Raw genomic sequence first — 22,416 nt, forward strand, 5'->3', positions numbered from 1 at the left:
TTAACATTTTATCTCACACACGTCTTCCTGTTTAAAGTAATAGAACATATTTGACAGAAGGTCATAAATACACTGGAGTTCTCATGCTGTGTGGACACCCTGAAAGAGCAACACACTCATAAGTTTGATTAGAGCTGAAAAACAAAAATAAAGCTACACGGGCAAAAATAAATCTTTCCCCATCTTCAAGTATTCATGCAGAAGTTAAACCAGCCACATGATCCAATTTTTAATACCCTATATTCTCCATTACTATTTAAATAACCAAGTAATTCAATAAATACACAGATAAGCTCTAACATTATGAACACATGAGCAATCAAATAATCCAACAAACAAGTTCTTCCAAGAAATAAATCCTACTTTTAAGAAGCTTCTATATTTTCAGTTTTTGTTCACATGCTCAGAAACTTTAACTTAAGTTTAAACTTTATAAATGATTGAAGTCGTTGTTCAGGTTGTTGGTGCTACTTTATTTTGAAAGGTCAATATATTGGGAACACCTTTCAGTATACACCACAACAACCACCGACACCACGACTTCAATATTAAATATGAAGAAGAGTTATCAGCTTTCTGACACCGTCAACAACAACTTCTAAAAAATGTAAAAGTAGGATTTATGTTGTACTGAATTTACTTCGACTGCATCATATTTACTGCCAGCTGATTTTTCGGTCTTTAAAGACACACTTCTTGTTCTTGTTCTTCTTCTTCTTCTGTGGCCTTGACGACAAAAGCTGATGAGGTCAGCAGAAGCCTCGTTCACTCAGCCGGGTTCACGAGGTGACCCGAGTGACCCAAATGTTTAGTGGCCCTGTAAGTTTATAACCAAAGTAGCTATCGTCTTTATGACTCGCCTTTGAAATATAGATTATTCTCAGAGCCCTGAACGGCCCAGCGACACATTCAGCCACACAGACCCAGCAGCGGTGTCTTTTATGGGCTGAGTGTTGTGCTTTATCCCCTCTCCTCATGACCTCTGACCCCGCAGGATAAACTGCTAACTGAGCTTCAGTCATGCACCAGGAGGCTGATGCCCACATGATCTATGACATGTCATGAAAAGACCTCCAAACTGGGTTACTTTTTTCATACTACTCACGACAACACGCTTAATGAAGCAGGCTGAGTTACTCGATTAGACATTTTCACATAAGGGATTAGAAAATACACTTCTGTTTCTTTTTTAATTAAGATGAATTCAAGAACCTCAAGCATATCCTGTGTTTTTCAATGCTACTTATATCATTCTGTTTATTGTTTATTTTAAATTAAAGGCACCATTTATATCGCTTAAATAATTACAATGAAGAAAGTTTTGAACATTTAAAAAAAATTATAGGCCTAATTAAATAGCCTACATTATTATAATTTAATTTGCACATATTTCATATTGTTATAGATGTACAATTAGACAATTAATGTCGTTTTTTCCCTCTGATTTTATATATTTTAGGAGCATTTCTGTTAATTATGACATTTTAAACTCAAAGATGAGAGTCTTTCTGTCTTAGAGATTTTTTAACCAACGAGATAAAGATGTTTTTTTTCATGGTTGTGACGTGGCTCAAAGGCAACAACATCCGGAAAATATGTCTGTGAGTTACCCGCAACCTGCAACCATGATGATGTTTTATTTATTTATTTATTTATTTATTTATTTATTTAATTTTTTCCTGAATACGCTACGTTTTTATTTTTACGACAGAAATATCTCAAAGCGGCAGCAGGTGAAAGGTGAAATAATTATTTACAACGTTTACGTGCACAATATAAATAAAGCACTGTTCCTGGAAAGCATAAATGAGAGATTAGATAAATAAATATAAATATATATATAAAAATTAAATCCGGAGTGAGGCGTGTTTTCAACATGGCGTTTGAACGCTTGAAGTGACGTCAATTATTGAGAGCTCGGGGTGCGTCCTGATACATGAAACACACACACTAGCATCAACAAAGGCCTCAAGCTAGCCTAGCATCACTAGCAAGAAATAGTCAACAAATAATGTTACTATCAGAACAATAACAAATAGAGTAAAATCAGCTAAAAAAAAAAAATAACTGCACAAGAGGAAATCCTGCAGACACATAAACTGTAAGGGGAAGATATTAGAAATAATTGGGACGTACAAGGTGCATTAAGGTGCGCTGTAAGAGGGTCGTAAAAAGCACTAATTAATTTAATAATCAGCCTAACACACACCATTTGTGTGGGCTTTTAAACTGCATGGAATACCCGGATATTACGCTATGTATGGATATCCATAAATGTGATTAATGACTATAAACAATTAGCTGCAGACTCAATTAAGACTCCTGTAGGACTTGTTGGCATGCATCGATTCAAATCCACTTTACACAGAGCTGAGGTGACTGCACAGAGGACATCCTTTAAAAAAATATTATTGTAGCCTACAATGAAGGGATATTAGAAATATCACGGTGAGGCTACATACGGGTTATTAAACACAATAACGTGCGCTGGTAAAGGCTCGTAAAACGCACTAATGAATATCATATTCAGCCTTTAACACACACCATTTGTGTTTCAAACACAAAGCGCAAGGCCTGCACATTCACATTATACCAGCATGTGCACTAAGCATAAAGAATAATAGAGAGCATATGACAATTCACAATTTGCAACAGACTCATTTAAGATTCCTGTATTGGGCTTTTATCGTAACATCCTTTGAGATGTGAGTACAGCCTAAAAATAGGCTTTAAAGACAAATATTAGGTGCTTTACTGTCCGCTGTGAGACGGTCACAACATGTGTGTATGCCTTCAAAATGCAATGGAATAATGTTTATTGTGCATGAGTATAAAACATAAAAACATGATTACTGACTATAAACAATCGGCTACACACACATTTTAGATTCCTAGAGGACGTTTTGCAATGGGTTAAAGGCCTAATATTCTCAAAAAGCTGCTGAGGTGAATGCACAGAGGACATCCTGGAGAGATATCAGAAACATTAGATAGGCTAGACGCTGTTAGAGGATTATACCCAAGCTCCAATTATTTAAATAATTAAGCTTACAGACACCATTTGTGTTTGCTTTCAGACACACCTTGGTATTATGCATGGATATAACCCATAAAAAATATGATTAAATGACAATAAACAATAGGCTTAGTACTCCTAGAGGACTGTAATAGAATGAATTGGGGGAAATGGACGCGCCACTATAGCCGAGTTCAGGTGTGTTAACGCATTGATCAGAATTTTCCTCCTCCCCGTTAAACCTTCTCCATTTGTAAACAAGTCTATACAACTGACCTCCTTCCTGTTACTCTCTCTCTCTCTCCCCTCAGTGTGTGTGTGTGTGTGTGTGTGTGCCTGTCTGTCTCTCATTGCGTGTTACATCATCACGCAATAGCTGTCCTCCCGTGGCCTAGTGAACTGGCTCTAAGCGCTGCACCAATTTAGCTATCTACTATACACACACACACACATACACATACACACACATACACACACACACACACACACACACACACACACACACACACACACACACACACACACACACACATACACACACACGTTGCTTTGAATCAGGGGAGGCAGGCACACGCAGTCGACGGGCGAACACATCCAGTCACGGAAGCAGCGGGGTTGTACAGTAGAGGTCTGACATGCGGCAGCAGCAGCAGCAGCAGCAGCAGCGTCACGGTAACACAGGTGCAGCACACTCAAGCTGCTGGGCTTTATCTTGTTTTGGAAACCATTGTTTATGAAGCTTACAAATAGCCTGTTAAGTAATCTACTCAAAGGTCTATGTTTACCATGTCGTCTTACTGGGATCTGCTCGTTTCTGTGCGCTTTTACGCACAGCCAGCACGCTATTTGGCATTTAAAAAAAAAACAAGAAAAAAAGGGGGCAAAATAAAAGGTGAGACTGCTGTGGAAATATAAAGGGTAAAGGATAAAGGTCCAAGCACGCTAGAACCCCCAGGAGCATCATTTTCATTTTCTCCAAAGGGGGGGAGAACATGCTCCACATAAGAGCCGGTAATGAAATATTAGAAGAAGAGGGTTATTATTATTTTTTCTTTCCTTTCTCGAGAGCTCGCACATCTGTCGACTCGGTTCAACCAGCGACCCTGAAGCAGGAACACAAAAATATATATATACAGCCTCCTGCCTCACCCCGCTGACACCTTCCGTGTCCGAGCACCGTAATTACGAGGATGAGTGTGAGAGAGGTCAGATGTACACGCAGGCCTCGTGTGCGCATGCTCAGAAGAAGCGTATACAGAAGGGTTTGCACCACCGACAACAAAAAAAAATAGCACGCACGTCTTGTTTTTTGAAATGCAAAAACAAGCCACACAGATGTTCTTTTACAGCCTATTTTGGATTGTTATTATACTACATCAACTGAAGAAAAGCATTAACACTTCAAATAAAAAAAGTTTTTGGCAACCATCTTCTGCCTCCCAAGGCCCAATAAGACAAACGCCAGTCCAGAAATGTATTCCCAAACAAATTCCCTTTTTTTTTTTGCAAAACGAAATTTATTCTTGTTGAAAAAACAAACTGTGTAAAAATATCACACTTCAATTACACAATACTTGCTCCAAAAAACAAATGTACAATGTTTGAATGACTGAAATAAAACACACACTGCATATTATTATTATTCTTATTAATATTATTATAAATGTATGACTTTGCTCTCTGTGTCTTTAATACAAAGCTCAAATCAAAACCGTAAAAAAAATGTTTGATTTGACAAACTAATGTAAAAAAAAAAAAAACATGGATGTGTTTGACACGAATACATTATTAGCCTATTTTTTTTTATAAACATGTGATCATTTATAACCTGTGGTAATCCTGAGACGCCCTAAGTCACTGAATTTACTTCATACAAGGAGGGGGGGAAAAGTTGGTGGTTTTAAAAAAAAGTCTGATTCACACCGAAAAAAAAAATCAACATAAATATATTTCTTTTTTTTTTTTTAACAGCATGAATACAGGCACACATAGTGTTTTGTTTATGTCCATCATTCAGCTGCGTGAGAGCAAATAAACGTACAAAAATAATCCTACCTTCAAAGAGGGGGCGTTTTTTTTGTTTTGTTTGTGATGCTGTTTCTGTTTCTGAAAAAAGTTTTCTTGTTAAGACATTTTAACACCCGCCAGTCAGAGAGCCGCTTTTACACTCTGCTCGGAAAGTTTTCAACCGGGTGTGTTGGGAGGGGAAGGGGGGGGGGGGAGGTTGGATGCTGTGGAGGCCCCTCAAGAGAAGCTCCTGGAGAGGCTCCCCGATGATTCCCCACTGCTGCTTCAGCACCTCGATATTTTCTTTTAACACCCGTTAGAGCCGCTTCCTACTCTGCTCGGAAAGTTTTCAACCGGGTGCAAAACCGCTCCGGGGTGGTGGCTGACAGCTGGAGCTCCCAAAGAGGAAGGTAAGACCGGCACAACGACCGGGGAAGTCCTGGACGGGCTCAGGGAGCCGCCGATGATGCTCTCTATGGAGAAAGGGGACCGCTGCACCGGGGAGCTGGACTTCTGCTGCACCGGGGGGGCTGCAGCCTGCACGCTACCTGAGCCCAGACTCGGGGTGAGCTGGGGGTAAAACCTAGTCCGGGATAAGTCCGTGGTGGTGGTGGGCATCAAAGATGGTGCGGGTATAATAGTCCCCGTGTGTGCGTGTGAATGCCTGTGCTGCTGCTGCTGCTGCTGCTGGAAAGCAAAAAGTGCAGAGTGTGTGTGGTAGGACTGGAGCTGGATGCCGTATCCTCCGCAGCCGTACGGTCCGTATCCGTACGCAGCAGCAGCGGCAGCGGCGGCCGGGATAAAGCTGTTGTGTTCCCGCAGCAGGTCCTGCGCCTGCTGCCGCTTGAACCGTTTCCTGCGCCTCAGAAAGCTCCCGTTGTCAAACATGTCTGCGGACTCCGGGTCCAGGGTCCAGTAGTTGCCCTTCCCGGGGTTCCCGGGCTCCCTCGGTATCTTCACGAAGCAGTCGTTGAGGGACAAGTTGTGCCGGATGGAGTTCTGCCACGCCGGGAACTTCTCCCGGTAGTAAGGGAAGCGGTTGCTGATGAAGTCGCAGATCTCGCTCAGGGTCAGCCTCTTCTTCGGGCTCTGCAGGATGGCCATGGTGATTAAGGCGATGTAGGAGTAAGGGGGCTTCACCAGGGTGTTCTTGCCCGCCGGCTTGTAGGTGTCCCTGGAGGAGGAGGAGGTGGTGGAGCCGTCCAGGCACGGAGGAGGAGAGCCGGCGAGGAGGATGCCGTCGTGCATCTGCTCCACCTCGTCCACGTAGGAGCGCGTGTGGCTGTCCCCGTCCTCCCCCTCGCCCACCACGTCGATGTCGGTCTCTTCGGACAGGATGGAGGCATCCGACATCTCGGAGCTCAGAGTCATGGCTGGAAGCTCCTCCGACGGCCAGATGAGGAAGACGATGAGATGGCACAAGCCGCCCCTGCACCTCCCCTCTTCAACAACTCATATGAGGAGGGGGAGAGGAAGGAGCACGTGTCGCCGTCGCTGAGAGGTGTCCCCCCTGCTTTCGCGCTATTTCCATATGTTTTTTTTTTTTAAATATCTCAGACTAACCATGCACACAGTCCCGGTGGTGGTTGTCAAGCGCGCCGAGGAACCTGCGTAAAGGTCCAAACCTTGAATCACAGAGGGGGCGGACCTTCTCTCTCTATTTATACCACTGCGCCGATCACATGGCGGGGAGACGTCATCAAAGCGAATGAAAAGAGAGAGAAAATTATAACAACAACAAAAAAAAGTCTCTAAAAAATTAACTGTGAGTGGGTTTAAAAAAAAAAAAAAAAAAAAAAAGAAGTATGGCGTGGCTTTACATCCTTTTTTTTGTGGTTTTCATTTTTTTTAGGGCCCTGTCCGCAATCATCTCAAAGCGCAGTTTTTGGCGCAAATATAGATTTTAGAAGAATCTTTGAAAAGTCTGATTGGCTGTGTGGTCATCGCCGTATTGAAGCGGATATTTTGACAACTGTTTTATTTATTTAAGCTGAGTTTACACATTTTAAATAAGCTTTATGAAGCTTATTTTAAGGGGTTCTTATTTAAATTATGTTTCTATAAATAGCCTAAATAAATAAAAATACCTGCGGGTTAAGTTGTGTCTAAAATAACATCCTGTGATATTTGAATGTGGAGCCTATATATTCCGTGTTAAAATAGTGGGGCCGGGGACTGGTGCACCAAAACCCCGGTTTGCGTGATCCGGTAGTTATCTAGATTATCCGCGAGCCATTTGTAATGGAAAAGAGTCAGCTGTTAACTCGAATCAGTCACGGGTCACGCAGAGCATGCAAGCCCCAGATATAAGGCCTCTGTCGTGAGTCTGGAGCACGGAGCTGTGAGGGGTGGGTGTGTGTGTGTGTGTAGGCGATGTGTGTGTGTGTGTGTGTGTGTGTGTGTGTGTGTGTGTGTGTGTGTGTGTGTGTGTGTGTGTGTGTGTGTGTGTGTGTGTGAGTGAAGACATCTCTGCTCGTTGGAGTTCTTTTTATGGAGTCATGGAGGATGAGATTTGCGTCTTAACCCAAATAAATATGTTTTTTTGAGTTGATTAAAGGAGAAATAAATATTCAGACAAAGGCTGTAAATCACTGGCTGATTGAAAAAAAAGTTGCTTTAAGAAGTTACAACAAAAAAACACAAAATTCAAAGATCTATTAAAAACGCATAAATAAGTATTTTACTATTTAATTTTAGATTCTATCTTAAATTAGACCCTGTTAAAAAAAATCTTGTTAATCCAAGTCTTTTTTAATTTTCACGGCGGTTCACATTTCAGACAATAAGAAAAAGTTAAAGAATTAGAGCTTTTTAATAAAGTTAAAATATTGATCAGGTTTTATTATGAAGTGTTCTGATTAACTTTCTTGTTACCTTACATTCAAAAGCGACAGCTAAGTGTTTAAGGCATTTATTAATTATTAATTTACCTTTTTTTTTCTCAAGAAATGATGTAAAATTTCCACTATTTTTATTGCTATTTTTTATTTATTTATATTTAATCAAAGCAAGCACGTTCACGCAAACACTGGACGAGTATTTACCAACTTTTGCAGAAGTTTGTGCACACTCTCTCTCCTCCTCACTGTTCCTCTTCAAAAACATCAGCTGTAGAAATATAAATATAAATGTAACTGGTATTAAAACTTAAATTAAAAAAATCATTTAAACGCAGCCTTCACTTCTCCAAACTTTGGTTCAGACGTTTCCAGGCCCCCTTTTTCCTTCTTCAGTAACTTTTTCACAGGTTTTTCATTTAAGCAGCGCCATCTAGCGTCGAAGTTGACTCACAACTCAAAAACCTTTGGCCCATAAAAGATGAAAACTCCTGTGAATGTTTTCTCAACCAGAACTGAAGGAGTCACTTATTTAATTCAAACAGTAAAACTTAAGTTAAGTGAATAAAATCAGAGATAATTCGACTTTTCAATATGAGCTGAAAAACGACCTTTACAGGCTTCCGTTAATAATTTATAATTCATGTTTATAGGCTTCATAATAACTGCTGTTAGAAAATCAACGAGAAGATTTAGGAAATCGAAAAGTATTTTCTGTAATTCTTCAGGAAAGTTTTGATTTAACTGTAAATAAATTAAAGATAATGTTTTAATCATTCATCACTTCTGTAACCTCACAGTTTGAAGAGGCAGCACACAATGGAAAATATGAACAGGTTAAAACAAGTATACTCCTATATACATGTATTTTATTGATTTGAAAATAAAACCAGGTTTTAAAAATACAAAATAAAAACAGATTTAAAAAGCATGACTGTTTTTTAATGTATTTAAAACAAAGTTTATGAATCAGTATTCATAAATACCGACATGAAGACGATGGTTTAAGTCAAGCCTGATGCCTGAAGAAGCATTTTTTTTAACTCTGATGGTCACTTTAAACTGGCTCGTTTTAACGCAAAATCATAAAAATCACTCTTTATACTTTATTTCTGTGTCTCTGTGTATTAATGTACAGTTCATGTTGTTCTGTTCTCATTACTTGTTGTGTTGGTTTTTGCTTGTCATTGTGGTTTTAACTTTGTGATTGGTGGTAACTTTGTTTACCATCAACCTGGCAAGAGAATACAGATGGAAATGATCCTATAATCTGCATATTTACATTTTTATGTTCATTAATGTGCACTGTCCCTATTTTTAAATAAATAAAATAAATACATGCTGCTTTGATTGAATCCGTTTTCACAAGCTGGTGATCTCACTTAACTTCTCCAATAATCAATAATCAATAATGAGGCTGGATCGATGGCTTCCTCATATTTCTGACACATTATGCTGCGTTTATTTGAATTTAAATTAAATATCTTTACATTAAATATGCTACTTTTAAATGAAAGCCCAGGTTAGTCCGCCGCGTGTTTTACTTTTTCAGAACTTTATTTTTAGGACCAAAATGCTCCGAGTGGACGAGTGATCAAATAAACGTTTGAACATAGAAATAGATACGATAGGCTATTATTGTGGATGTAAAGCAGCTGATCGAGATTGAAAAACAAATGGATTTCAAGGTGTCAACGTGCAGATTGCATGGACAAAAAGATAGAATTAAAGCACAAGAACTTTTTAGTTCATGTGAATGCAGAGTGATAGAAGGAAAAATAATCATGCATTTAATGAATGAACCGGTAGACTCTCTCTCTCTCTCTCTCTCTCTCACTCTCTCTCTCTCTCTCTCTCTCTCTCTCTCTCTCTCTCTCTCTCTCTCTCTCTCTCTCTCTCTCTCTCATGTGTGGTAAACCACCTCTTAAGTGTTTCTAAATTCTCCCCTCTGCGATCCGAGGGTGTTTCCGTGCCACCGGACTGCACAGAGAGAGAGAGAGCACGTAGCTGTTTAAAACCTAGAGTGTCACTAAAAGTGTGTGTGTGTGTGTGTGTGTGTGTGTGTGGGAGAGAGAGGGAGAGAGAGAGAGAGAGAGAGAGGGAGGTCTGCGGGGCATGTGATTAATGTGGGGACGATCACAAGGAAAGCCATGGAGGGGAGCCATCACATTTATCAGGATTTTATCTTGAAAACATTGTTCTTAAAGCTCCTGGGAGATTGACTGATGACCTACAGAAGTAAACCAGACCCTGAGCCAGAAGATTGATGAATTCTGTATCGTTTTTAACTCCTGTTACTGCTGCAGCGGGTCGGAGTCAGACACGGAGAATATCAGGACGCTGCAAAACGTCCTCAGAAAAGTTTGACACAGTGGATTGTTTGACTGTCAAAATGCTACATGATGTATTTCTTCTTCTACTCACAAGTCTTTTTCACACATGCACTTGTTCTGTAAGTTTCAATCTGCTGCTGAAGATCTCCCTGACTCGCCTGTTCACATGTCCCCTCAGGGTCAGAGGAGGAGGCCTCAGGACGCGGGGCGTGATGTAAAAAGGACGGCGTGCAAAAAAGCAGAGTCTGACGCTATGATGACAGTTTATGCCTTTACATCAGTGCTTTACAGATAACTGGATGCATTCAACAACATATGAGTAGTGAAGAAAATACTGGCAAAAAAATAATATGAAGCCGCACATGTGGATTCTGCTGGTTTCTCAACAATGGCGAGATAAACGTCATCACCCCAGCCTGCTCGCTTAAGGTGAATTTTCCTGATTATCTCCTTGTGTGTTCTCATTTTGAGTCACCTTGATTGCACAACAAAGTTTTACAGAAGCTTTTAATACACTTCTATAAGTTTTAAATATCCTAAATGGTAAATGGACTTGGGCTTGTATATTTATTTTCTAGTCTTCTGACTGTCTGTGTCACACATTCACACACTGATGCTAACTTACACCTGGTGTAACGAGCTCCAGAGCATTCACACGTCACCAATGAAGCAGAGGGAGCAACCTGGGTTAGCGTCTGACATGTAGCTGCTGCAGGAGCTGGGGATCGAACCCCCTGCCCTTTCAGGTTGAGAGATAGATGACCGACTCTACCACTGAGCCACAGCGGGTCCTGGTAGCTGGGCGTGTTGGGACAGCTGCTCGGAAACGTGGATATATGGGACAAAGGAACTCAGTTAAATACAGTTTTTATATTCCTGTGATGAAACTGTGTTTTGTGTTGTTGAAATCTTTCTTATATTTATGACATGCAGGGAGAGTGAACCATGAGAGTGTTCGGGTGCTAAAGAAGAGGCTTCAGGCTCTTGGGGTGTCGTTTTAATACTAGAATTTTAAACTCTAAGCCTCGATATGGACTGATAAATAAAAATACATTAGAAGGTGTTGCAGATGTTATTTCTCATGAATAGAATAGAATTACTTTATTGATCCCAAACTGGGAAATTGGTTATCCAAACACACAATATGAGTAAAAAACACAATATAATATTAAATACAAAGTAAATAAGCACTAAAAATATCAAAACTAAGAATGGGAATATATACAACCAGGATTTAACTTGGGAATAAGGGGCACAACCTATACGTTTGCCTTTCTTTAAGCAGTGTTCGTCTTCACGCAGGTCTGTTCTCAAAGTGTCTATCAGCCTTACTTTACTGTCCTTCATGCCTCATACAAAGTTAATAATAATAAATATGGTTTATAAGAAATGGTCAGACCTACTGCGTGTAGAGTGTAAATGTGACAGAAAAGTAGATTAAAAAGTCATTTTGCATCATTTTCAAACATTTGTATTTATTTTTGTTCCCTGTGAGAAAAAACAGAACTCCTGTGGGTGGATTCATTCATTGAATCATTTCCTCTGTGTGGATGAACTTTGTTATTCAGAGCCACACAAGATTTGAGTTGCTGCACTTTAAATCACAGGACATGTGCTGTGAAAATATCATGAGGGTGCACAGCTGTACAAAGGAGTGAAATATACTTCAGAGTTCATCTTTAAATGTGTCTGACAAACTTTATCAGTTCCTAATGTTTTCTCAGTTTGTCATATCAAGCTTACGTTTGGTAATATCCTTCATGCCTTGGAAATGACAACTGAAAATGTATGGATGCTTCTCCGCTTAGGGCTTCTGAATGTATTATAATTAGGCTTGCAAGAGTTTTAGTCTGTGATTGTTTTTGTGTTTTAGTTTGCTTTTTGCTGAATATGTTTTGGGAAATGATCAGGATGCATATTCACATGTTTATTATTTAATTTATAAAGCAGCTGTTTGTAAATGTTCTTTACAGCTTGTGATGCTGATGTTGTAATAAAATGAAGGGTTAAAGTTTGTGACTTTAGAGAAATGCTTCCTTCTCTCTAGACTTTGTGGTGTCATGCTCAGCTGCAGACTGAAAACTATCTCCAGAGACAGCCGATGGTTTCTTAGCCAACAGCCCCCTCAGTAGACCAGAACGCAAAAGCAATCACAGCAAGAGTTTTTATTTAAAAAAAGGCCACACACACACACACACACACACACACACACACACACACACACACACACACACACACACACACACACACACACATACACACACACTGAATGACTGAACATCTAACTGAGAATATTTCTAAGATCTAAGAGAGCTGTGGAACTTTTTAAAATCTGATGTGAAGGAACAAAATAAAAACTTTCCTTTAACATACATCTTTGAAATTGAATTTTCACTTTTATTTTGTATTTTGTATTTAAGGTGTAACAACTATTTAGCACTTCATCTGACTTCCTTGGGGGGATAGATTTTCTGATTATCCCGGTTGTCCTGCAGACATTTATGTACATTACATGGTTGTGCATTGCTCTGCCTCTTTACTGAAGGAGACAAGGCGCTGGAAAATTAGGGGAGAAAATGAGTTAGACCTTTAAGGGGATTAAAGACGATCAGAGCTGAATTTTCAAAGGGAGTGCAAAAAGTGATATCATACGCCCGGTTTGATCCAACAAGTACAGCTCAAACACTCTCAGTACTTTTACATCTAAATTGTATTCCCCTCCTAAAAAGAGGTTGATTTTAAAAGAAATCTGAAGGTGATGGAGTGAGGATGCCTTATGTTCTCATATGTATATTTTGAAATATCTCTTTATTAATTTGACAGGTATCATGATACAATAATCATTTAGGACAATTTATTATTTTTTTGGTAGCATGACACATACCCCCCCCTCCCCGCCCATACATATACACACACAGACATGCACACACACACAGACACATAAATTACAATAACATAACCATACCAGGGGGCAAAAGGAAAAGACAAGCACAAAACACAAAAAAATATAATAATACTAAAGAAAAATAATGATAATAATAAAAAAATATATAATAGTGAAATAAAAATAAAACAACGATATAACAGTATCTATTCCTTCCTTCTTACATTCTTAAAATATACATACTCATATGTATATTTTAAGAATATTTCACTTTATCAGTGACAACAAACATCATACAGATGTTTCAACACTAAAAATAAACAAACAAAAGAGCTTTTTAGGGACGAGAATATGAATATCACAGGACAATTTCACTGAAAGAAGAATACTGTTTTTAAACATTATTAATCTTAATCTGATGTGGAATTGGGTTCAATCATTTCGTCAAACAATCCTGATGTGTCCCAAGAGTTGAATCAAAGAATTATGTACATCTCTCTTCTTCCGTGCAGCTGCAGATCAGCGTGACGTAATTTAACTTAATTAAAAATTAATTGACTAATTCAATTTAAAATAAATAAATTGTAAAATTCTCTCATGAGAAACGGAAAGTGTTGCCTTCAAATCTAAACTCAGGGCAACAAAGTCCCAATACGAATCTGCGGGGTTTTTTTTATTCCCTGACGTCACTTCCGCCCTCCTCTCTCTCGCTTCCATCTTGCTCCCCGCATGTGTCTGCTGTTAGTTTACAGGTCAGTGAGGAGCTTTAAATACCTTCTTCCCTGCACTGTTTCCCCTCGATACGACGGCCAGAGGTAAACGAAAGCCTTTTCTGTCTCTGGGTGGCTGAAATCTGCGGGTTGGTTTTGAATCTTAACACTTACTGACGGGTCGTGTGAGGCTGCGGGTGACAGGCCGTCCACTCCGCTAGCCTGAGGAGCTAGCTGCAGTTAGCCGACAAGTTATTGCTCAACAGCTAAAAACCACACCTTGTTTCGGTGATCACATTAGCCAAATCATTAGCTTTCGATAGCTAATAAACCAACATCTGCTGGTTCACCTCAGCCTCCCTCTTGTGTGTGTTTACATGTGTGTTGTTGCTCCGTGTTTACAACATTAGCATGCTTAGCTGCTACTTTCCTAAAGCACACTAGCGCACCTTTGTACGGTGGCTGATAAGTGCAAAGCGAAATTAACAAATGTGAGACAAATTTACATTTTGAAAAATCTTTTTGAAATTTGCGTCCGATACACCTGAGTGTTTCTTTCTCGAATGAGAAGGAAAGCAATGTTTGAAACCTGATTTCTGTGTTGTGGTGGACAGTAACAGAGTAAATTTACTTGAGTACAGTACGTAAAAGGAACAATATGTAACTCGAACACCTAGCGTTTTAATTTGGTACTGCAGTCCAAATTCAAAACATTGGAGAGAGCTGTCAGGCACACTGAAGCTTCAGTGTTTAGCCGTCTCTTTGAGTATTTTTAAGTATCTGTAGTTTACTGGAGTTATCATTCTTGGGGAAACTTATTACTTTTACTCCACTAAATATCAAACTTTTGACTCCACTCTTGTTACTCACTGCTTTTGCAAAGAAGTCAGCTGATGTATTTTCTTTTCGTTTCAAAAATCCGATTGGAAATTAACTTTGTTTGTGTAGTTTCGTGTGTGGGTCGTCTAAGTGGTGTTGCCGTACCTGTACGTCGCGCCAAAACGCAGTCACTGCTTTGATTTATATTGAGAAGACACCGTTCATTTTCTCTCTCCATCAATCTTCAAACGTTAACTGTATTGTTTGTCTTCTGGGCTACATTAGATCGTGTTTGCATTACTCAACGAGATCAAAACTTTGAATCAGCACATGATTAAACCCGGGTTCAGACCCGATGGGCGCTTGTTGTAAAGAGAGAAGGCCTCAATCGGGGCAGAGAGTGAGTAGTAGTAGTTTCTGTGTTCAGCTGTATTTACTTTGGAGTAACTCCTGGGATGTGATCTGCAGCTCTGCACCGTCGTCTTAAAAGTTAATCACAGTAATTAGACAGCAGTGGAGAAGTGGCAGGGAGTTGGGCTGCACAAGATGCTGTCGTCATGGAGATAACAAACATCAATACTTTCAATACACATGAAAAACAGACGAGAGAAATCTATGCATTACTTTAATAACGTCACTGTGGTGCACTGGCGTTGTCGGTAAAGAAAAAAGAAAGTACATTTAAATGCACGCCATAAGGCAAGACCGCTGGTATTTATTGATGTATGCATCATGGTGATGGTAGACGGTACAGGTGTGACGGACAAGTAACCCCCTGACCTACTAGTGGGATCTGTTACAAACTAGTGGCCTGACACTTTCCGCTCTCGCTGTCACTCTAAAGGCAGGAAAAGGATTGTTGGATTGAAGTAGTTTAGGATGTCAAGCAAAAATAACCGCTTATTATTTCTTATTGTTTTTAACCTTTAAAAGATATGAATGAATCAGCTTTAAGTTACTTAGTGAATGTTATTTCAGTGTGTCTGAGTCTGACCTGATTCTTTGTCTCTGCACGTTTTGCTTCACGCCTTGGGGAACGTTTCGGTTTAATCTTTAATGACGGCACGACATTTTAACACCTGAAATGTATTTAAACTGTTCTCAGGCTGGCAGGTTAACGATCAGCTAAACCATTGACACTAACACGGTCGTCTGAAATGTGTTTTTTCTTTTTCAGATGAAAGAAGCAGCGATGAATCAAGAAAAACTCGCTAAACTACAGGCCCAAGTCCGCATCGGCGGAAAGGTAATAAATGACATAAATGCATCGTCATGAAATGTTCAGTTTACTGCAACAACACTCTGCTCTCTCTACTTTTCAAAATGCTTGAAGGACTTCTCAGTTTTCAGGGTTTAGTGTCGGTTACAAATGAGAGAACAACAACTATCTGTGCAAAGAAGTTGAAACCAGTTGTGACATATGTTACTTCCTAAAATAAAATAGCAAGATGTAGCATACAGTAACGCTCTGACTGAAAAGAGATGCGCTAACATACTCTATTAGTATGCATGTGGGAATGCAAACAGCTGAGTTTTTCACTCGGACTTCACCCGGAGTTTCTCCTGCCAGACCCCGAGTGTCTTTTCCACATCAAGTTTGAGTGAGCTGATGTGAGAGAGAGAAGCAGGATGTAATCAGGAGAATTCACCTTTCCTGTTTCCAGTATGTTGTTCTCTGCTCTTTTGTTGACGTTGTCATTCTGTTGAACGACACACAACATTTATTTAAAGTCAAAAATTCTCATTATAGCTTCATGTAGCGGACTCTGTTGCGTCGTCCACTGGTAGTGTTAGTCTCTCGCTGTGAACAGCCAGGTCGGAAGAATCTCCAGAGCAGTCCTCCTGAAATGATCTAGATATTTTCCCTTGGCTCATGTGGAATGAAGAGTTTATATGCTGATGATATTCTACATGATGTCAGTCAGAGCGGCTACATTTAGCAGTTTCTATTGCAAACAGAAATGAGAGCTGTAGTTTATGATGCAGTCATTTGAGATTCAGTTAAAAATCAAGACTACAAGTTTCATACGGCTGGTGTTAGATGGATAAGAGGTTTATACAGAAGTCTGTTTGTATGAATCTCCTCACAGGGCAGTGCTCGCAGAAAGAAGAAGGTCGTACACAGAACAGCCACCGCAGACGACAAGAAGCTCCAGTTCTCCTTAAAGAAGCTCGGTGTCAACAACATTTCTGGTATTGAGGAGGTACGCTCTAACTTTCTCCTCGTTCAGTGTCACTGCCTGTTGTATTGAATTGTTGTTAAACTGTACCAACCTTTTGGTTTTGTCGCAGGTCAACATGTTTACAAATCAAGGAACAGTCATCCACTTCAACAACCCCAAAGTGCAGGCCTCCCTCGCCGCCAACACCTTCACCATCACCGGCCACGCTGAGACCAAACAGCTGACCGAGATGCTGCCGGGCATCCTGAACCAGCTGGGAGCAGACAGCCTGACGAGCCTCAGGAGACTGGCCGAGGCTCTGCCCAAACAGGGTCAGTCCCCCCGGGGTGTTTTATTTAAACACATCAGGACTCTCAATCTTTTACAATCGATCGGTCATCATCAAGTTAGATTTGAAGTGTTAGGCTAAAATTGCATTATTAATATTTAATGTGTGTACAAACATGGTACACTTTATCAGCATGCAGTTACACATTTTGTCCACTAGAGGGCATTCCAAAATTACAGAAAGCAATATTTTCTCCACATATAATTTTTGTAAAGTTGTCTTTGGTGTCGTAGAGTTTCACACCTCCTACAGTGATGGGTGCACAGCTCGTAATTGCGTACCTAGGCTCAGGTTAGCGTACTAAATCCTTAAATCCACAATCCTGTGAGATGTTAAGGGGTCAATAAGAGGCCAAGAGAAGAAGAGTAGGGTTCAGAAACGGTAGAAAACACATTTAAAATTACAAAAACACATATTGGAGTACAGATTTCAGCTTTTGCGTTTTGTTTTTTTTTGTTTCAAGTTTTATTCAAATCTTGAATTTCGTTCCAACGCTCCTAAAACACATTTGAGCGAGTCATAATGTAGCATGTAGCGCTCTATTAATTCATACTGGGGACGCCAAACTGGAGATTTTCCCACCAGTTTATAATATTCATGTCTCTGCATAACTGTAATATGATACTATCTTCCTTTTTCTTGACTTTCAGTGACAAACTTTGCCTGCAACACTTAGCAGGGCAACAAGAGTGAGTGCTGTCAGAAAGGGCCCCCTTAGGGAGGTTTCCTACTGTCATTGCAAAATTTGCACAGGCGGCTACTGCTGTGGTGTGAAGTTTGTGAGCTCTCAGGGACCCCCCCTACTGGTCTGCTGCCCCAAGCAGTTGCCTGCCTTGCCTAGTTTAGGTACCTTCTAACCGCTGCACTTTGACGAACAGTTATCAAACTATGAATATTTGTTAACACCATTGACCAGTTTTCACTCAGTAGGGTTACATGGCGCTAGATAGTCAAATTTCTGATCGTATCAGACACTGTTTGGACTTTTTAAATGCATGTAAACATCTCAGTCCGACCTACATCGGACCAAACTCGGACCATAACGGACATCTCATAATCGGAAGAGAACACCTCGATAAGTCGTTCATAGTCGGCAAACTAACAGCGTGTAAACTCAGCCGTCGTATCGTAATCGGATTTTGCGTTCTGCGCATGCTTGAGAATTTCCGCCGGGGCTTTCACCCGGAAGTGGAAGGAGACGACGTAATAAATAGCAGTGTTGTTGCCTGAAACGGCGTCCTTCTGCTGTTATCGCTGCAGCCAACAGATCCGCTGTTCTTCTAATATACATTATTAGAATGTAAATAATGTACGTAGCTGTAGCGTCGTCCATCTCCTCGTACGCCATCTTTGTTCGAATGCCGCCAGATAGTTTGTTGTTGCTGTGACGTACAGGTGAACAGGAAGTGGCTCTATAACCACTTGTTGAAAGAGGTACAGCGCCACATAGCGTAGCGGAGTCAGCCGTGCTCCGGCCATTTATACGATTCTCTGACCGGCAGATATACTCAGACAAGTGACAGCTGTCCGTTCGAGTAGCAAATCGGTATCTGGCTCAGTCCTATCAAGCTATCTCATGTAAACGCACTGACTGATGTCCCCTGATAAGTGGAGTCAGGACTACTCCTTTTATTTCATTAGCAGCCACTTCAAGCAGTAAAGAAAAGCCAGTTACCACCACAGCATCCTAAGCTCACATCTGTAATCTGGTGTAGTCGAACTGCTCAGACGGGAATCTTCCCCTTCAGCGTTTATTGTTTCTGGCCATCGGTCGGTTTAAACTGCTGTTCCAGCTTCTCACACATCATCTTCTTTTTTTTTTTTTGTTCCTCCAGCTGTAGATGGAAAAGCGCCAATTGCAACAGTAGAAGAAGAGGATGATGACGTTCCAGGTGAGTGCTCACCTGCACATGGACACTTGTCTGCTTGCACCTTTCTCCAACACTCTGCTGATTTAGAAACTCTCTTTTCACGCTCGTTTGTTAGACTCGTGTGTTGTTTTTTTCTGTCGGTTAAATAAGCACGGCGGGTTTGTTTTCTTTCGGCCTGCGTAAGAGGTCATCAGAAGGAGATTTGTCACTGGCTCCAGATGATGGTGCAATGCAGTTTTTTTTCTTCTTCTTCATGTTTGAATCATGTCCACTGTTTATAAGATCTTCACGTCCAGTTTGCTTTTCTTTGTGAGAAAACGGGCCCGAACACATGAGGTTGTCATTACAGCGCTCTCGGGCCCTTTTCCCAGGACTTTCTCGCTTAATGTAACAAACGATTACACGTGCAGTCGGCGGTGGGAGCAGTTGGAAAGGCCGACGGGCGCGCGGGGGTTAACAGCGTTCTGCCATCGTGTTGTTATTGGAGTTCAGTTTCCTTTTTTGTTCTGGAGCTCGGGGGGAACATGTTTACTCAGACCTCTTCGATTGTTTCCATTTTAACCCCCTCGACCCCTTCCGAAGCCCCAGAACGCGAACGGGGAGGATTTCTCACATGTCACGGAGCTATTGAAGTGAACTTCTTGATGCTTGACGACATCATTTTCACAGCTGCTTTCAGGAGGAGAGAGAGAGGCCTCATGTGTGGAGCGTACAGCAGCCGGGGGGGAGATGAGAAAAGAATTGGCTGTGCGTCGGTTATCAAGTTTCAGATAAAAAAAACACTCATCCTGGGGCGCCGATGGCCTTGTGTTTAGTGCGTGCGCCACCATGTACAGTCCTCAAGGCGGGTTCAAATCCTTTTTGATCCTTTTTCTGCGAGTCATTCCCTACTCTCTCTCTCTCTCCCTGATTTCTAACTCTATCCACTGTCCGATCTCTAAAATAAAAGCCCCAAAATAACCTCATCGAGAATCATTTTTGGGCACCTCAGAGTCTCTGCAACTATCAAATATTTTCATCATGAATTCATCTACCGTTTATTTGATCTTTGAATTCATAAGATCTTAAAAACAGGCATCGATGTGGCAATATAATGTCGCTTGTTTTCGACTGATCAAAGAAAAGTTAATCAACTTTAAAAAAAAATAATAATAATTTGTTTTGTATTTTCTGTTTCTCTGTCTTCATAATTTTCCCTTCAGTTTGCAACAATATTATGACGCCCTTGCAGACACAATGACGGCTGAGCTTAGTTACTTCACTGGTGCAAAAAAAACAAAAAAACGTCCTGCTTTCTGTGAACAGACAGAAGTGTAACTCACTGAGAATCTTTGTGGAGGAAAACAAAGACTGTTTCTGCAGCGTGCTGTGACACTTTTTGTCCTCCACCTGCGATAGAAATAATCGATCCTTAAACCAAATAGGGACAGTCCTACATATTATGTGGGAGTGTCCACCTGTTCAAAAGTTTTGGATGCAAATTACAGAAGTCCTGACTGAAAAACTGAATTTGCCAATTACCTGTTCTCCTGAAATGATGCTTTTGAATGATGACGCCGGGGGCTAAGAAAAACTCCAGGTTTTGCAGGGTTGTGTTGTCATCCTCTTCTTTTTTTTATTTTATTTGCATTGTTATTATGACAATGAAATGGATGTATGAATTACTACCAAATTAATTTATTGGATGATATACACCTGTAAAGGCTGTCAAAATAAATACAAAGTTGGTCAATAAAAAGAAAAAGAAATAATCGATCTTGTAGCTGATGGTCTTGTTTTGCTTCTGGAGGTCTTATCGCAGCATCAGTATCAACTTCAGTCTGTTTCATGAAGAGTAGTCGATGCATCATTCCAGTTTGTAATCAGTTATCCTTTCTGTTGTTTCAGATCTGGTGGAGAACTTCGATGAAGCATCCAAGGACGAGGCGAACTAGAGCAATCCAGGAGGGGGGGGGGGGGACTCCTTTAGAGTGTCAATACTTGACCAGGACCATGAGGGGAACAAGATGTGGTTTTTTTTCTGTCTATTTCAGGAGGTGGAGAGTTACAATACCCTGCGAGGAAGAATCTGTCGACATGTGGCGGTGAGCGTGATCTGTGCCACACCTGAACCGAGTATTACACACTCTGAGTCCTCTGCGCTGTTAGAAAAGCAGGGGCAGGAGTTTGAAACAGTGAGGTGTTTCTCAGTGTTGACTCCACCTCTTGTTTCTCCTTCAGACTGTGTTAATGCTTGTTGTGCTCTGTGGTCTGTTTGTCCAGTTAAAAAAAGAGAGAGAGAGGCTGTGTGTGAAGTGTTTCTCCTGTTGTACATCTGTTTCCTCCATGTTACTGAACCTGAACTCTCTGTGGCCTCGCTCAAACCACCGTATCTGGAATAAACCTTTGCTACTGTCGATACACAGCCTGCAGTTCTGTTTCTTTTTTTTCTATCTGCTGAAACACTGTTTGCATGCTTGTGTGTGCAGGTTGATCTAAAAAAACAAAGTGTTCCATAATATTTAGTATTTGACATCGTTGTTCTCAACATAGCTGAAATTAGTCTTTAAAGGATCAATCAGTGAGATCTCTGTTGAATGAAATGATAAAGTGAGCTTACTATCTGATCAGACATTAAGGAAACATGTTGAAGTGCTGGCTTCTCTGACAACAATGCAGCAGCCAGTATGTCCTCCTTCTAACTTTAGATTCTGCTCCTGAATGCTCTGGATTTGTTTGGACCAGAGAAGGTATTGCCAGATATGAGAGCAGTTATCAGGTCAACAGGTGTTGCAGCAATGGAGGCGGGTCAAGAGAAGTGGTTCAGACAGAAGTGATTGTACCCGACCTAAAAAGCCTCTGCATGTTTCTAATAAGCTCCACGAGCAGAAACGTGCTCAAACTAGGATCAATATTGGAGATGCTTTTTGAAAAATGGAGAGAGGTTAGAACACAGAAAGGTTTACAGACCCATGCAGAGCTGGATAAACACTGAAGCTTCAGAGTCCACCACATGGTGACCTGTGTGAGCATGGACTCTAGAGAGGAGGGGGGGGAGACAGCTCTCTGATGTTTTGAATTTAGACTGCAGTACCCATTTTAAACACTAAGTGTCAGTTACATATTTCCCCTTTAAGGGAAACAGTTTTTTCCCCTCTGCAGCAGTGTTTCCACTTCCAGTGATATAGATTGAGCCGATTGCAGTTTTTAAAAAGATCTTTTATTAAATAACAGCTTCTTTTCACTGACTGAACAGTGCTTTGACCTTTCCTACAGAATGACACAGAGGTCAATACACGTTTGTTTTTGACACATGACTTCTGAGTTATGGTATAAAACACAATCGTCCTTTTACAGTGGCAGACGGGTCCACTATGTTCTCGTAGGAGACGCTGAAAAGGAGGCGAGAGGTTTGTTTAAAATTCACAAGACGTCAGAGGACAGTATCA

General features: G+C 40.6%; 2 protein-coding genes across 5 annotated transcripts; one reads left to right on the plus strand and one right to left on the minus strand.

Annotated features, from left to right (window-relative positions):
- Positions 1 to 4,732: 4,732 nt before the first annotated feature.
- Positions 4,733 to 6,653, minus strand: foxd1 (forkhead box D1). The gene has a single exon (XM_061061682.1). The coding sequence runs from the start codon at positions 6,392 to 6,394 to the stop codon at positions 5,330 to 5,332; it is 1,065 nt and encodes a 354-aa protein (XP_060917665.1). The 5' UTR covers positions 6,395 to 6,653; the 3' UTR covers positions 4,733 to 5,329.
- A 7,097-nt stretch (positions 6,654 to 13,750) lies between these two features.
- btf3 (basic transcription factor 3) lies at positions 13,751 to 21,392 on the plus strand. Of its 4 annotated transcripts, none has more exons than XM_061061343.1 (6): positions 13,751 to 13,829; positions 15,784 to 15,852; positions 16,697 to 16,810; positions 16,899 to 17,100; positions 18,953 to 19,009; positions 20,876 to 21,392. In XM_061061343.1, the coding sequence occupies exons 2-6, from the start codon at positions 15,784 to 15,786 to the stop codon at positions 20,920 to 20,922; spliced, it is 489 nt and encodes a 162-aa protein (XP_060917326.1). In that variant the 5' UTR covers positions 13,751 to 13,829; the 3' UTR covers positions 20,923 to 21,392. The 4 variants fall into 4 exon arrangements, with proteins under 4 accessions (XP_060917326.1, XP_060917325.1, XP_060917327.1 ...); XM_061061342.1 differs by having other exon boundaries at positions 13,768 to 13,892; XM_061061344.1 differs by lacking the exon at positions 20,876 to 21,392 and having other exon boundaries at positions 13,768 to 13,892; positions 16,899 to 17,174; positions 17,250 to 18,979.
- The last annotated feature ends 1,024 nt before the right edge of the window (positions 21,393 to 22,416 follow it).

The sequence above is a fragment of the Labrus mixtus genome, chromosome 17 (assembly GCF_963584025.1).
Source record: "Labrus mixtus chromosome 17, fLabMix1.1, whole genome shotgun sequence".
In the NCBI taxonomy this organism is placed as follows: Eukaryota; Metazoa; Chordata; class Actinopteri; order Labriformes; family Labridae; genus Labrus; species Labrus mixtus.